At 39.5% G+C, this 15,878-nt stretch overlaps 2 protein-coding genes across 2 annotated transcripts in view; both read right to left on the bottom strand.

The window, feature by feature from the left end:
- Positions 1–6,879: 6,879 nt before the first annotated feature.
- The window catches only part of slc37a2 (solute carrier family 37 member 2), a gene marked incomplete at its 5' end in the record, with an annotated part of 11,923 nt that continues 2,924 nt past the window's right edge, over positions 6,880–15,878 (bottom strand). Inside the window, 16 exons of the mRNA XM_084028755.1 lie at positions 6,880–7,167; positions 7,401–7,465; positions 7,622–7,719; positions 8,135–8,213; positions 8,736–8,809; positions 9,052–9,100; positions 9,232–9,317; positions 10,568–10,630; positions 10,734–10,824; positions 10,914–11,057; positions 11,347–11,384; positions 11,676–11,842; positions 12,432–12,508; positions 14,588–14,723; positions 14,807–14,885; positions 15,782–15,872. Of these exons, the coding sequence (XP_083884881.1) occupies positions 7,152–7,167; positions 7,401–7,465; positions 7,622–7,719; positions 8,135–8,213; positions 8,736–8,809; positions 9,052–9,100; positions 9,232–9,317; positions 10,568–10,630; positions 10,734–10,824; positions 10,914–11,057; positions 11,347–11,384; positions 11,676–11,842; positions 12,432–12,508; positions 14,588–14,723; positions 14,807–14,885; positions 15,782–15,872 (1,353 nt within the window). The 3' untranslated portion in view covers positions 6,880–7,151. The remainder of the gene's footprint in view (positions 7,168–7,400; positions 7,466–7,621; positions 7,720–8,134; positions 8,214–8,735; positions 8,810–9,051; positions 9,101–9,231; positions 9,318–10,567; positions 10,631–10,733; positions 10,825–10,913; positions 11,058–11,346; positions 11,385–11,675; positions 11,843–12,431; positions 12,509–14,587; positions 14,724–14,806; positions 14,886–15,781; positions 15,873–15,878) is intronic.
- The window catches only part of psmg1 (proteasome (prosome, macropain) assembly chaperone 1), a 13,147-nt gene continuing 8,789 nt past the window's right edge, over positions 11,521–15,878 (bottom strand). Inside the window, exon 8 of the mRNA XM_084028063.1 lies at positions 11,521–11,530. The gene's annotated coding sequence lies outside the window, so the exon portion shown is untranslated. The remainder of the gene's footprint in view (positions 11,531–15,878) is intronic.

Below are 15,878 nucleotides of genomic sequence, written 5' to 3'. Positions count from 1 at the left end.
ACAGTAGTTCATCATGAATGCAATATTGCGATGTCATTCCAAAACATATCTTATGTTCTTGCTTTTTTTCTGAACTGTAGACACCAAAGGAATAAAGTTGAAGAATAATCAAAAAGGACATCATTATCACCACAACAAAGTTGTTGGGTTACCTGTAAATTTAAAAATATATATTTTACAGAGATTATGAGGCTGTCATTTGGTAAAGTTAGATTTGGTTCTTAAAGAATATGGGCTTGTGCAAGATTTTACAGCTATATATATTCTCAGATACAACATATGCAGCATCATCCATTCTTACGCATATGCTAAGACCGCAACAGCTTGTTGATCATTATCTGATGTGTGGTGTTTGGGGGGGTTCTTATGATTTTCCTCCTGTTTTTTTTTGTAACTTCAGCGAAATACTGATGGAAAATACATTATGTATGTACATGATACATAAACACACATTTTACATTTCAACATATTTACTAGCTACTTTCTTTTAACTGTTCAGTGATGGTGGCAACCTTCTACAGTGTAGTGCTGCAGTATGTTTGTGTCTTCATATCAAATGAGGAATGTATGCGACCTACATAATGCTATATACATCTTATATAACCTCTTAAAACTATGATTTGAGTGCCTTATGGCATGTTTGTACATCTACAGTATTTGCTCAACTAATGTTTAGCCATTTCTAATGAACTATAGGTCAAGAACAGTTTTCATCATCATTTTACACAGAAACGTGGTACTTTTGTCAAGTGTTTTTCAAGTATTAAATGATGTATTCTGTCTACTCCGTGTATGCAAACTATGGGTGAACGAATAAAAAGGGATGGTTAAAATTATCAATTACAAAAGAATGCATTCAACAGACTGATTCCTACAATTATGTTAAAGTATCTTTGATTCTGTAACAGTGGATTAACCTTCATGTCATAGCAGCGAAAACACAGGAGTCACTGAGCACCAACAATGGCTTAGTTCTATTCTATAGAAGTTAACCAGTAAGCCTCAGTGTGAAAGCGTTTCCTAATATGACACGTCAAATGTCAATGTGGGGTCAAGTGTGTTGCCGAGGACGGGAGGAGGGGGGATCAACACCCCGGGTCATTATAAGGGCCCCCACTGCACACTTCACCTAGTATCCTGGGGGCCGCCACCATAAAGAAAGATTAACAGATCAGCATTAAGGAGGCTAACTGAGTCGTGATGATGAAGCATGAAAATAGTGGAAATAACTTAGTATTATGCTTAGTGATGGCAAACAATTACATATTAAGAGTGTCACGGATTAACCCCTTATCCCCCATGATTTAGGGGCACTAAATTGTCCCTGATCTACATTCCAGACTTCTGGAAAAAATTTCCAAAATGGTACATTATGAAGAATAAAATTCATATTATGGAGCTTCATAGTCAAAGGTTTTATTTCATTAAAAGAAAGAACAAATATGTATCTTTATCTGCAAATCCCATTAGGATCATCAAGTGCCCACGTGGTCATTTGGGGGTCCAAATATGGGGTTCCAAATGAGTCACCGCTGCCCGAAAGGGTTTTTGGACCCCCATAAAACCCCCACCAGTGGTACCACACCCTTCAAATTTATTTTGGCAAGAGCCAAGTTCCCAAATCTAACAAATAATTCTGTTTAGAATAAATATGATCATTGATCGTGGTGCTAGGGGCACCCAAAAAGTGAAAAATCACACATGCCGACATTTTTTAGGATTTTGGTGACCCACCTCTCACCCAAAAAGTAAGGAATGTTGATTCTGCCTGCAGAATTGTGTAGTACAAAGCACAATGAACTAACATACCAATTTCTATCACTATTAGAACAGAAGTAATGGACCTCCAAAAAAGCCCAAAAAAATGAAATGTGAAATTCCAATGTGTCAAAAAAGGGCGTGGCACTTGAAATTCAAATGGATTCCGCGGGCAAACCCTTTGAGATATTGACCTGAAACTTCAGATTCCCTCGTTTGGTAACATAAGGCATATTTTCACCGCTTTTCAGCTAAATCTGAGAAGTGTCATGTACATGGTACCCCGATATTGGCTGTTTTCCCATGGAATGACACCTATGGGTGTTTTTTGGAGATTATGCAAATGTGCTAATAGGGAAAATAGTAAAAATATCATGAACTACAAATGTACACACACACACACACACGCACACGCACACACACACACACACACACACACACACACACACACACACACACACACGGCGCAAAGCAAAGCAGATACAAATTGTGAAGAAGCAGGGGTCACTAGCTAATTAAATAAACAACATCTTTGCCTCACATTAACAGCTCTCATTAACACCTACCGAAGAGTTTTAGATGTGCGTCACAACCTGTCGCAGCCGGGATCCGTCAGACGTGGTTCTTTGGTACAATTTATATATTGAACCAAACTATCGAAAACACGGAAGTAGGCCCGTTTAACGCTACGGTGGCCCGCAGGGACATTTCGCTAATTTTTTCTTTTTGATAATGGAAATCTCACACATACATAATAAACAAACGACGAGTCATTAATACAAGCAGAATAGTCAGGGGGAACCTGTAGAAAGAACTGTTTTTAATATACTGTGTAGTTTCAGTTTCCAATGCATAAAGATGTTGAAGGGCTACATTTGGAATAAATTAATGTTATACTTGGCTAAAATATCAGAGTTAAAAATACAAGTTGGAGTTCAAATTTTACAATTTTCGCTATATCTCATTGGGTAGGTGCACAATATGACAGGGATGAAATCTAAAATTGTTTCATTTTAGCTTGACTTTAACAGATTTTAATCTTTTCATAATGTGATTTCACTATTCTAAGAAGACATTAAGACTTTCCAACTGCTGTGCAGTATAATTATTGCTTTTATTAAAATAGTGATCATACTTGGATTTAAATCATGAATGATATGAAATTATGATCAAAGCGATACCGCATTGATCTGGTCTGGAAAGGGAATCAGACATACGGTGTGAATGAGATCATCAAAGGTTGTGTTGGGTTTATTTTTTGTTTTAATATTCAAATTACTGTAACAGCCTGAAAGGATTCAGTATAGCTCCAGGGGAAGTTTTGAGGCAACGCCTTGTGAGAAGGATGAGCGTGAGAATAACCTGAACATTTTAAATCCTCACTTCCTTACATTGGGATTCACACATTGCTTCCAGGTTGCTCAATCGTGTCCCCATGCTACCCAGTAAACAATCCAGCTCCAGGAAGCTTACTTAATTAAGCCCACAGCCGCCCTGGGCAGTCACACCAACATTAATCACAGTCAGATATAATGTTCCAAGATTATCATTCCCTTTCATTGCCAGTGAAAGAGGATAACAGAAAAAGAAAAACAAGACTATAATAATAATAATAATATACTCTATTATGTATAATCAAATTTGCATGCCATTTCTCTCTGTTGCATAAAACATATGTTGTGAGTTTGACATTGCCCACAGCAGGGGGCAAGCATTCCTCAACCCCAAGGAATTTTGTGTGAAATGTTTCAGATTAAAAGCATAAAAGGCAAGTCATCAATCACAGGCAGGAATACTCACTGTTGATCAACATACATATCAAACTCCAGACATCATAAACTTAAATTATGCTGATGAATTAGCCTTAGTTCACTTAAAAAAGTTGAATGGCCAAGTGTGAAAACATCTTTTATTATATTCAACCGCCAATCTTTTGATGGGAGGTCGACTCGCTCTACCTACAAGCCACCGGGGTGAAACTAGTGTTTGCCACAGGCTTTAATACCTCCACAGGGTTGCCAACTCTCACGCTCCTGGAGTGACATTCACGCTTTTACTATCAATCTCACGCTGTCACGGCAAGCGTGAGTGTCACGCCAGGAGCGGGAGAGTTGGCAACCCTGCATCCACCGTTAACCTGTTCCACTCGTTTACAGTGATGCAACTAACCATGGACTTGTAGACGGTATGGACATCTGCAAGACTAACTGCACATTTTTATTACCAAATGTATGATTTCATGTTTTAAAAAGGCTCAAATGCCGTGGGAATGCATGACATTGAAGTTCTGGTCAAATAAATATATAAATAAATATCCACACTACAAACCTTCACCCCCACAATTTTCAATTTCTGCCTAAAAGTATTTTAGGCAGTTTGTTCTCATCAATATCGCACTGTAAATCTTGCTCCTGGGTGATGTTGGGAAAATGTATTGACTCTGAAAGTCATGAGCGTGTTCTAGTCCTGCTTGACATGAAAAGTGTCTTGTGGTAACTTTTGTTGTGATATGCCAGAAACATGATTGAATCACAACAGAATTACATTATTTGACTAAATAAAAAAAGCTTCAAAGGATATGCTTCAAAGATCATAATGCACATAAGAATATAAATAAGCACTTCTTCATGTATTATACAATGTATTAAACATAAAGTCAGCTATTTGTTTTAGGGGTCTCCATAGAAGACCTGACCATTAATCACCTTCATCGTTTTGTACATTCTTCACCTGGGGTCAGCAATAACAACAGAAGATTTAGTTTCATTTCTATGGCAGAACTTACAGCTGCACAACGTAGTACATGCAGCTATAGATCACAGAGAGCATAGATTACATGGGTGGTTTCCAGATGGAACACAGAGTAAACATTGGTTGGGGTCTAAAGGCCAGGGAACATTTAAAGAACGGAAAGGTTTATAAGTTTACAGTGGAGAACCGCTGCTAAACAAGAACACCAGATATTTTGATAGAAGACATTAAACGTGTTTTATATTTCTATGAATATCAGGGAAAGAAGCCACAAGAAATAACCACACTTATATAACGTATAGAATCGATCCAATTCAATGAAAAGATTAAGATTTGGATTCTCGTCAAACAGGACTAAACAGCTCAGTATTTAAACTGAGGAAACACAATACAGACAGACTTTGCAGACAAGAAGGAACATGTAAGGGTTCATAGTAAGGACTCGGTGAGACCTGGTTCTCAGACCTGGTTCAGAGTCTCAGGGAGAAGGGAGGAGATACATTTGATCTATTTTCAAATACTTTTCTCCAGCTTTAAGAATGCTTGCTCTGCATGTTGAATGTGTCTTTAATACAAAGAAGCTGCACTTCATCAGCACCAGCGCCTGATAAGCTCACAGCCAACAATTTACTTTTCTCTGTATTAGATTCATGTAGTGAAAAAAACATGAAACATGGGAGTTACAGCATGTTCTGGTTGCCACTGGTGTTGGTGTCGATACCAGGCCCCATGCTGTGATTGCATCTGAGGGTTTGAGTGCACTTTGCTCGAGGAATGCACCACAAATCATATATTTTACATGAACAGCAAAACAAATCCTGTTGATAAGACAAATCTACAGTTTGAGCAATGTTTGAAATGTTAGAGCACAGCCTGCCATCACTATGTCAGCCGTAAGAAAAGCATAGCGTCATTTCTGGATAAAATGTATCAGCACTATCGTCACTGATTCTGTTTTATGTCTTGTGTTAAATGCAGAATTTTAAAATGTATGATTAGAGGGATTGCAATCTGCTTTGTACTGACGACCTGTCCAGGTGTACCCTGCCTTCACCCAATGACAGCTGGGATCAGCTCCATCTTGCTGCTGACATTTTATTTCACAAGATAATGGATCATGCACGTTTATGGTGCATCCATACAGGTTTTAACATTATTTTGCATGTATAGACATCAACATTTCTCCTTGTCTTTTACAGTTTTGCGGCAGCTAAAGAAAGCTTTCGATTGTAATTTTCTTAATTTTTTTAGATTGACAGGACAGCTGCTAAGGACTCTTTCAAAATATTGTTTTGCTACTAGTTTTATTTGAGTAACACTTTTTTTTAATGCAGGCTCTCATGTCCCTTGGTTAGTGTCTGAGGTACTGCACATTATATAGTGGATGGTAGAAAGAGCACGCCCCCTTGTGGTATGTATGCTCATTCCTAACAGTGCTGTATTGATTTAGCTGCACAGATCCAGTTGGTCCAGGTGGTATTGTCTCAAACATCGGTTTCCTGACTTTGTCAAACAAAATATAACAAGTAAATACATGTAAATGTACTGAATAGTTATTTATTGAAATATTGGTATATCATACAAGATCACAAGTTGTTTTTCAGAATGTTCTGCCCCCTGCTCACACAAAGAGAAAAACAGGTCTGGGGCTTTTTCTGTGGATTTGGAAGCTTTTTTGCATTTTCAGATTCCTCCCAAGATGGCAAACTGAGTCTCACCCCCCCAACTCATCTCACTCAAGTCAGAACTCATCCTCTATCGGTCTACATACACATGAATGAACACTTATTTGCGTTATATTGAAACTGTATTATAGTGTGTTATTTATTAAATGTTTATATGCTGCATTTAAATGCAAAATAAAGTTTAAGTAAAGAGCTACCCTTTGGGGTTGAAAGAGATATAAATGAGCATTACGAGAGCAAGAGGATGCTCCACAAACACGTTTTCTCATCAATTCACATTCTTAATATAAATATACCTCCCATTCATGCACACACTCACACATCAGCAAGTTAAGGTGCTGGAATCAGTCTGACATGAAGCCAGGAGGAGTCGGGAATCGAACCGCCGACCCTGTGATTAGCCGACAACTGCCCCGTGTTTTTGTACAGCATTAATCCCTGAAGTTGGCTGAGTTGAAACTATGAGGTGAAAATAAGACGGTGCTTTCAACTTCTTTAATAACTTTTCCAGAATGTTGACTGAACTATCCCAAAGATGGATCAAGACTCAACACTCGTTAATGAATGAAAACCGTACAAAATATAAAATCTGGCAACAGCAATATACCACCAAACTGATTGACCTGAAATGGTGAGTATAATGAGGAAGTCGTTACTAAGGAGGCAGAAATTAAGAAAATTCACAAAGTATGTACAGTTTTAATGACAAAACAATATTAAAACAAACAAGTTGACATGAGTAGATTAGTCATAAAAAAAGCTTTGTCTCCATAAAGACATAATTCTCTCTGATTTACAATAAGAAGGCATCTTGAACTGTTAGTTTTAGTGCCTTGAATAATCCACTGGTGGCTTCTCTGGTTTCCATTCATCCTAAATGGAAAGAGGTGGTCCGGTCTCCTGAGGTCGATTTCAGCATTTGCTGTTTTTGGGTCCCAGTTTGATTATGTGAGTGTTTCAGATTTCTTTGAACCTGGAAAAAAAATACAATAACCCAACTTAATATCCTTATTTTATCTGATATTTTGGGAGATACATGTATTTACTGTCTTGTCCAGGGTAAGACTGTTAGCTTAGCTTAGCATAAAGACTGGAACAGTCTGCAGGGTGTGCGTGCAGCGGCATTACTGCTCCCAAAATGATGGGAAGCCCAAATCAGGTTTAATATTCCATGAAGTGTGCGACCCTCCTGGTGGCGATACTCACCCTCTGGTTCGGGGAACACGTTGACACCAACCAAGGGCTTCTTTGTAAACGAGGCGGGACAAAAGCTGAAGGCAGACAGACAAGTAAACAACGTGTCAGTCAGGGTGTCGTTACCAGACTGACAGAAAGATCTCAGATAAAGCCGGATGTCTCAAGCCTTTGCAGTGTTGTATTGTAAGAGATTACAGAAGTCAGTGAATGGATTAGGAGGTGTTTCTGACCAGGCAGGCCAAGATGTCGGAGGCGATGAGCATGTAGAAGACGTTGTTCCAGCCGGTGGGAGAGATCACACCGGCCAACAGAGGACCGATTGCAGCTCCTACAGGAAACACGGCAACAGATGTATTCATCAGAAAACTTCATACAACGCTGCAATGTTTTCATAGAAAAGCCAAATGTTAAATCCAAAAGGAGGGGAGGAAAATGGAAAAAATGCAATATCTTAATAATGAAATTGTATTATCTGATATATGTTCACAGTTTCCTTGAATTGAAATTCTATTTTCAAACTACAAAAGGCTGTGTTTTTCTAATGTTCCTTCTTCTTGCTGTTTTGAGCTCCTGGGGGAAATCTGTTGCTATTGGCTAAATGCTTCATTTTATCCACCAACTAGAGAATAACATGATGAGCAGCATTTGTGGGTCATCAAACCAAAACAATCAGTCAAAATAGGCTGAATTATTAATATTAAGGACATTGATTACAGCAGTTATGTAATATAAAGCATACATACCTATTGAACCAGTCCCATCAATAATTGCCGTCACTGTTGATAACGCTCTGGAGTTTCCTCTCAGACTCTCATGTGTTCCCTGTTGACAATGGGGGGAGAAGTACTCAGATATTTGACTTGTACAAATACACAAGTACAAGTAAAAGTCCTGAATTTAAAATATGTAAAATAGTATTAGCATCAAAATATACTCAAAGCAAGTAAAATGACTCATTATGTCGATCGACCCATTTCTGAATATTATATTATAGGATTATAGCTACGGATGCATGAACAGGTTCATCATTTTAATGTTGCAGCTGTGAAAGGTGGAGATCATTTTAGTTAAGATATACTGTTAAGTAACTAAAGCTGTCAAACAAGCATAGTAGTATAGGAAATATCTGCCACCGAAATGAATTAGAAGATAACATCAAACGGAAAGTACCTCAAAATTAAACCTCAAAAAGTTCAGTACTTGTAAAAATGTACTTAGTTACATTCCACCACTCCAAAGACATCCTCGTAAGTAGAGAGAATGTGGTTTAAATGAAAAACATCAGGATCTTTTGTTGGTGATTGACAGATGGCAGTGGGTTTCCCATGATGCTTCAGGTCTTACCAGGTCAGCAGACACAGCAGTAGTGATGAGGGCGTACGGTCCGTTCACCAGGCCTCCGCACAATAGCAGCATACCTACATATGGAGAAAACCATACCCGGTATATAAATAAACCAACCTTTATCGTATATATCTGGTGATTCAGGACTATTTTATTTATTCATGTTCAGAGTAACATCACAGCCGTGTGGTGGAGCATGAATAAATTAAGTGAAAGGACTGTCAAGTAAAGGTGAAGCAGGCGATGACAACGAGACAAAAAGAAAAGGTGTGATGGCTCTCCAGCAGGAAAAACAAACTAAATAAAGAAGTCTTACCGACTGTAGTAGCCATGCTCCGTTGTCCAATGTGATTGTAGAGGAAAAGCTGGAACATGAACAAAATAAACTTGTTAAATAAACTTGAACGGTAGCATACGACCTTTGGAGTCAAAGCAAGGAGCCACTGGTTTAAAGGGTGACGTCATGAAATCCTTTGATTTGTGAAATGACACTCACCATCGGGGCAGCGGTGAGCAACATGAAGCAGCAAGTCGTCGCTCTCCCACCCGTGTAGTCAGACACGAGGCCGGCCATGATGCCTCCTGTAGAAACACAGCACACTCAAGTCAGATCACATCTTCCTGGCAGCACTGGGATTATCTGTTCAACCGTGTTAACTTTACACCAGGATGTTGGGAATGAACAGAATTTAAAACTTAAAAACAGGATTCAGGGACCGTCAATTCTGAAGCAGACCCATGGTTCATTTAACATTTTCCTTCTGTGCCACATGATCAGCGCTGCTTTGATCCATTCAGGTATTCGACATATTGATTAGCAACCAGGACATCATCCTGTGTGTAAGATGAAACAAATAAAATCTCAAATAAATGTTTCAGAGCAACTGAAACAGTCGCACGACTGACCGCTTTATGTTGACATTTATTTTTATTTTCTATATTAAACTGCCTAAATGCAGACTAGCAATGTCCCCACTGAAACCCATTAAAACCATTTTATTACAGCATAACATCCTGCATTCCATTAAATCAGGCTTTCATTATAGAGCACCAGCTTCAAACTTGTAGTATTTATTATTTTCCACCAGACTGAGCCATTTTCTCATGTTTTCCCTGTGGGGCAAGTGCATGTTATGTTCCTGGGATCCACTAGGGGCGTTGCTGCTGCATTATGGAGCACTGCAGTGTTTGATGCAATCAATGGTGTTGCTTCTCACCGATGTTCCCGCCTGGTGTCATAAAGGGTTGTGATCGGGCAACTGAATTCACAGTATTGATAATATACTTTATTATTATATTTAATTTATATCTTACTATCAAAACCATCGATCTGAATGTGTGTGGTTCAAGTGAAAATAAAAAGTGAGAAATATTCAAAAATACATGATTTAAGTCGCAAAAGCTGTTGAATTAATGTGGTTGCACAAATTTGATTGTCAAAATCCAGACACCTAAATTAAACTTTAAATGTTCACACTAACATCCAAGTGATTATGGAAGAAATTATAAAGCATGTATTGAATTGATCTGTCCGCGGGGGGATTAAAACCAAATAAATTCAGATTCAGACGGCTCAGTAAAATATCTAAATGATTTAAATTCATTTTCCACATCAGCAGTGGTTAAACGTAGCATTAGTATTAGGTTTCTTAAAACATTTAAAATATTAAGGCCTTTATTTGCTTCCCTAGAAGACTGACAATTACACTGCCGATTTGTATTTCCGTCATATGTTTGGGATTTTACTTATTTCCTTCCATTCCTTTGGTCATAAACAAAATCATCTCGTCAGATGAAGTCATGTGACCTATCAGTCAAGGTTCAAAGCTTACCCACGATTCCTCCTACATCAAACAATGTCGACATGTCTCCTGCCTCTTTTGCATCAAAATGTGCTGAAATGAAAGAAAAAAACACATTAACTTAAAAAGAAAGAGTATAAGGTTTATTAATTTCCTCATTGGGAAAAATAAATAAAGTATGCGTGTAAATACTGACCGACGTTGGAGATGTAGAGAGGAAGCCAGTACAGGAAAGTGTAGCTGACCAGCTTAGCGAACATCAGACAGAGAGAGAACTCCAGCACTCCCTGAGTGAGACAAAAATACACCATGAAAACCCTTTCATCATCTCAAAATGTCGTTATCATCACAATTAAGCACAGTCGTCTCCACTCACAGGTATACTGAGAGCCCCACAGAAGCTGATTGCCTTGGTTTGCTCCTCAACGACCTCCGCTGGCTCGGAGGTGATGGCGCCGTAGGAAGATCCTTCAACATGGACGTTGGAGTTCTCCGGGAGAGGCTTCGCCTCGCCACTCTCCTGTTCACGACACAAACACACATGCATGAGATCAAACAGTGTTGCTACAGGGTGGGAAGAGGGAGACCTCGAGGCAAAACGCTTTTAAAATGATTATTCAATGGGTTTTATTTTACATCTTGTTACGTATTCTTTTCCAACATATTTCTCCTGTTTTATGTTGTCATGCTTATGTCAATTTCCATTATTGCTGCATATCTTGTATGAAAGTTTCTATACAAATGTAATGAAATATTATTATTATTATTGGGGATGTTTAGTAGGAAAATGGATTATTGTTTTAACTCACATGGTGCTGAGGAGGAGTGCAGTTGACATGTTCAGGTTCTGAATAAGAGAGAAGAAAAGATGCCATTCAGAACTTAAAAGAAAAACTTTGGTTTGACAAGAAATAATGAAGTAATAAAGTGAGAGCAGAAGAAAACAGTTTGCATCACAAATATGAAGTGGAGCACGATGCTGCGAGTGCAGGTGTGTCTGTGTTTCTCTTGATGGATCGCAGACATCCAATCAAAATAAATACATTCTTTGGAAATAGACCGATGACAGGTTTGTGTGTAAGGCCTCTATGAAAGGAGCTTTGCGTGGTGTGGATTTAGGTTATGAACAGAAACTGACTCTCAACCAGGAAGAAGAAGCACAGAATCCCAGTGGAGGCGATGATGATGCCGGGGACGATGAAGGACATTCCCCATGCCGAGGACACAAAGACCCCTGCGATGAGGGAGCCCAAGATGTTTCCCACCGAGGTGTGGGAGTTCCACACTCCCATGATCAATCCACGCCTGAGGAGCAAAACACACAAGCGATTAGTCAAATAGCCACGTTTCACTATCTGAGTGAAACGTGGCTAGTCTTGGCAAGTCTTGCACTCTGATATAGAATACTCCTATTACACTGACATCACACAAGCAACACGTCTGTAAGTTCCAGTCATGTATATGCATTATTGTACATCTGACACTGAAACAGTTCCTGTTTTTCTATCCTCTCTCTTTCTCTTTCTGCCCTTTCAATTGTCAGTCTCATTGAAGCAGAACCAGCATTTTCTTCTCCATGTATAAAACAAACGCTTCATTAAAAGCAGCATCCATTTCTCATTTCTTAAAAGCATGAAAGACCATTCCAACCTATAAAGTAGTCCTCTCTAATGTGTCTGGACCGAATTAAGCTTTCTAAACAGAAGATTACAAACTTTTAAATGGTCGTTTTTATTTGGGACGCCGTTGAGGTTTATGGTGTGGATTTGATACTGATATTGTGAGATGAGTCGAAACGTGACGGATGTCTGAGTCAGCCCGCTACAAAAAAAAGCATCTAACGCTGCATAGTCAGCAGGACCGAACCCCCCGTTGCACATCGCACAGTACTTACTTCCCCTTTCCAAACCAGTTACCGACACAAGCCACCACTGCAGGCCAACCGGTGGTCTGCATGAGCCCATTCATGACCTGCAGAAGGAGAATAACCAGTGTTAGCTTACTTCATCGACTAAACGCTGGTACAACCTTACAAACATGACCTAAACAAGGAGAATAGGAGACCAGTGTGAATGAGTCTTAACATTCCCACACCAAACATACATAAGCCCAGACGCAGTCATATGATGCAGATGTGAGTCATGTGATGTGTGTGAGAGAAAGCCTGACTAAGACACCATGAGATCCCTCTACATTGTTAAAGAGAGGAGATGAGAAATAAGGTCTGGTACTGACCCCCAGAGCTCTGTGATCACACCTGCGATGGGGTAAAAGGGTTGTTAATCAAGGCTATTAATCTTCTTGATAGCTTCATGCTGCAATCTTTAAAAACGTAGGCTCAGATATTGTATTTTCTCTTGTATCAAAGAGGCCATTTTTCTAACAAACTCACACATTCAATGAGTGTCAGTTAAACACATTATAGAATGTGAACTATTCCTAATAACAGATTCCTAAAGGTTGTTGAATTTACTTGTGGAATTTGACTCCAGGGAAGAGTCATGTGATGGTCTGAGGCTCATCTGGCACTTCAGTGCTACAGAACAGCATGGCATCTGTGAGCTAGCTACCAACTAGGACATATAACGATGGATTTATCTGTACATCGATCTGTGCAGTTTTAACAGCAAGGAAAAAACAAAGAAAGAGGTGAATTGGACTCCAAAAATTCTACCTGTGGGAAATTATTTTAATGTTCAGATGTAAAAATAGAGTAGCAAGAAAAACACTCTTTTCCAGCTCCTCAGATATGAAGATCTACTGCTTTGCTGAAATGTCTTTGGGTGTTGGACTGTTGATATGAGAACATAAGCTTTTTGCAGACATCATTTCAGAGACGAGGAGGAGGAACAGGGTTATAATAACAGTAGCAGTTGCCGCCTTAACACTGTACTGTACAAGGGAAGGGAAAGTAGCTTGTTCCAAAACTGGTTTCTTCACTTGTTTCTGGGGTAAACCGACTCTTAAATGAATAACACCTGATGGTGCCGGGCGATGTGTGTGGTTGTTACTGGCCAAAGGGCTTTTAAAAAATACTGTTGAGCGTGCATCCACACCACATTGATGCCCTATAGCTAAGGAAGGAGCAGTGTGTGTGTGTGTGTGTGTGTGTGTGTGTGTGTGTGTGTGTGTGTGTGTGTGTGTGTGTGTGTGTGTGTGTGTGTGTGTGTGTGTGTGTGTGAGAGAGAGAGTGTGTGTGTGTGTGTGTGTGTGTGTGTGTGTGTGTGTGTGTGTGTGTGTGTGTGTGTGTGTGTGTGTGTGTGTGTGTGTGTGTGTGTTTGGTTTTGGTGAGTCAGCAGCAGCTCATCTGATCTCTGTGCTTCCTCCTTCTTTCTCCATAAATGTGAATTTGTTGTATGCAGTAGTTCTGCCTGAATGGACGACAGGTTGTTTCTAGCCTTTCACAGCTTTAAGAGCAGATCTTTTGGTTCACAAACTGACAGTATTATAGGAGGTGTTTTAACATTTTGGGAATATCTGCCTTTTATAAGAGAGAAATGGGATTTATACACAAGAAATCCACTTTAAAATAGTTGTATTATTGACCTATGAGCTGGAATATTTAGTAGTGACAACAATATAAAACAGCTGTGCTCTTCCATAATGTATTGATCTTCTCCTCAATCAGAAAAAAGGAACAAATAATCCTTTTAGAGTTTTCTGATAATGATTAAAGTTTGTTTAAACCAGCATTGTTTGTGAGCCCAGAAGTACTTTGATTATGTTTGTGAATAATTTATGTGTATGGGGTCCAACTGCTGTCCACAATTAGCAAGAAAATTCATCTAAATTCTCTGAGTGATTGTTTTATTCAACAATACAAAGGATATACACCCATCTTATTTGAGTGAGCATTTTTCCTACTGGAGGTACAAAGTGGAATGCTCATTCAGTCTCCAAGATTAAAAGGAGAATTCAGCCAATTTTACGGTAATCTGGAAGTTAGGTGACGTGTTGTGTGCATGTGGAAAGTCTGTCTGATGGTGGAACCAGAGGGACGGTCAGGGGACCAAAAAGAGAGAGCAAGACTTTGTGCTATTGTGTCTTTACCTGGATGGCAGCGTAGTATCCTAATGAGTGGATGTTCCAGTAGAAACCGAGGCCAAACAGACATGTGAACAATCCACTCATCAGCATCCCAAAACTGAGGTAGTACCTTAGAGGCAGGCGCTCTCCAAATATCCCACTGTGAACACAAGACGGGATTATGACACACGATAGCAAAACACAAAACACAACAAAGTCTGCAGGCATCAACCAAATACATACCTGAAAAACATGCCGATGGCATAGGCAACCAGGAAGGAGTTGTCCAGCACCCCAAACAGTGTCTGGTAGTTGTCCTGGTCTAGAGAAGAACAAACAATGAGCTCTCTCCGTAGAATCATTTAGACATCTAGATGTTTCAGTAGAAGCTGTGCAGCATCCAGAGCCCTCAACAGCTTCCCACACAGTCACTTGTGTTTGCTGATACACTCGACACAAGCCAGGGACTCAGGGACCCTCAAGTTAGGACCACTCAGAAAGCCGAGTTGACGGCATGTTACGCAAAAGCACGTTGGATGAAAGTCAATGTTGGGCTGATGGTCATAAACGTTTTATTAATTCACATGCATTATCAATTATTTGCTCACGTAATTTCGAATATTAACCAATAGTTGCTGTCCACAAAGAGTGATCTCGACTAATTAAACATGTTATTTATTAGCAATAACCTTGATAACAAGACAGGTAAAGCAATATTTTAGAGGTTTTAGGGAATGTACAGGTGCACGAAATGAATAAGACGGCAGCTCTTCATTGTCAAACAAATACTACAGCTATTTACACGTTTTTTTAAACACTGAGCTATAACAACCACGGATGCTACAGAGAAAACGTGTTGTCTTCTCTGTAGCATCCGTGTTTGTTCCCACAGTAGGACATAAAGCTCGTGAACACACCCAAGTTGGAAGAATGACTTCTCAACTCAGGAAATCCGATGAGCACGTAAATGCACCATAATTCAACACCCAACCTCAACAACCTGACTGGTTTGACTGGCCAGAATGACTGAAAACACCAGTGTGGGCATGCAGCGGCCTGGAACGATGGTTTGAATTTCACACATTGTGAGAGAAGATTTCTCATCCACAATAGTGTGTGTACGACATGAGGGCTAGGTGTTCACGGAGCTTTTACACCACATACACCACATGCATTATGTACTCATAAGTCTCCAAGTGCAACAAATAAAAAACTTACCAAAAGGCGCCCAGTCGCACCAAGTAGCATTGTCGGTTACGTTAAGGTTTGCCGGCCGGATGAGTGTGGAACAGTTTCTGTGCAGCTGACTCTGATT

The sequence above is a fragment of the Eutrigla gurnardus genome (genome assembly GCF_963514095.1).
Source record: "Eutrigla gurnardus genome assembly, chromosome: 15".
NCBI lineage: Eukaryota > Metazoa > Chordata > Actinopteri > Perciformes > Triglidae > Eutrigla > Eutrigla gurnardus.
This window is presented reverse-complemented; position numbering and strand designations above follow the sequence as displayed.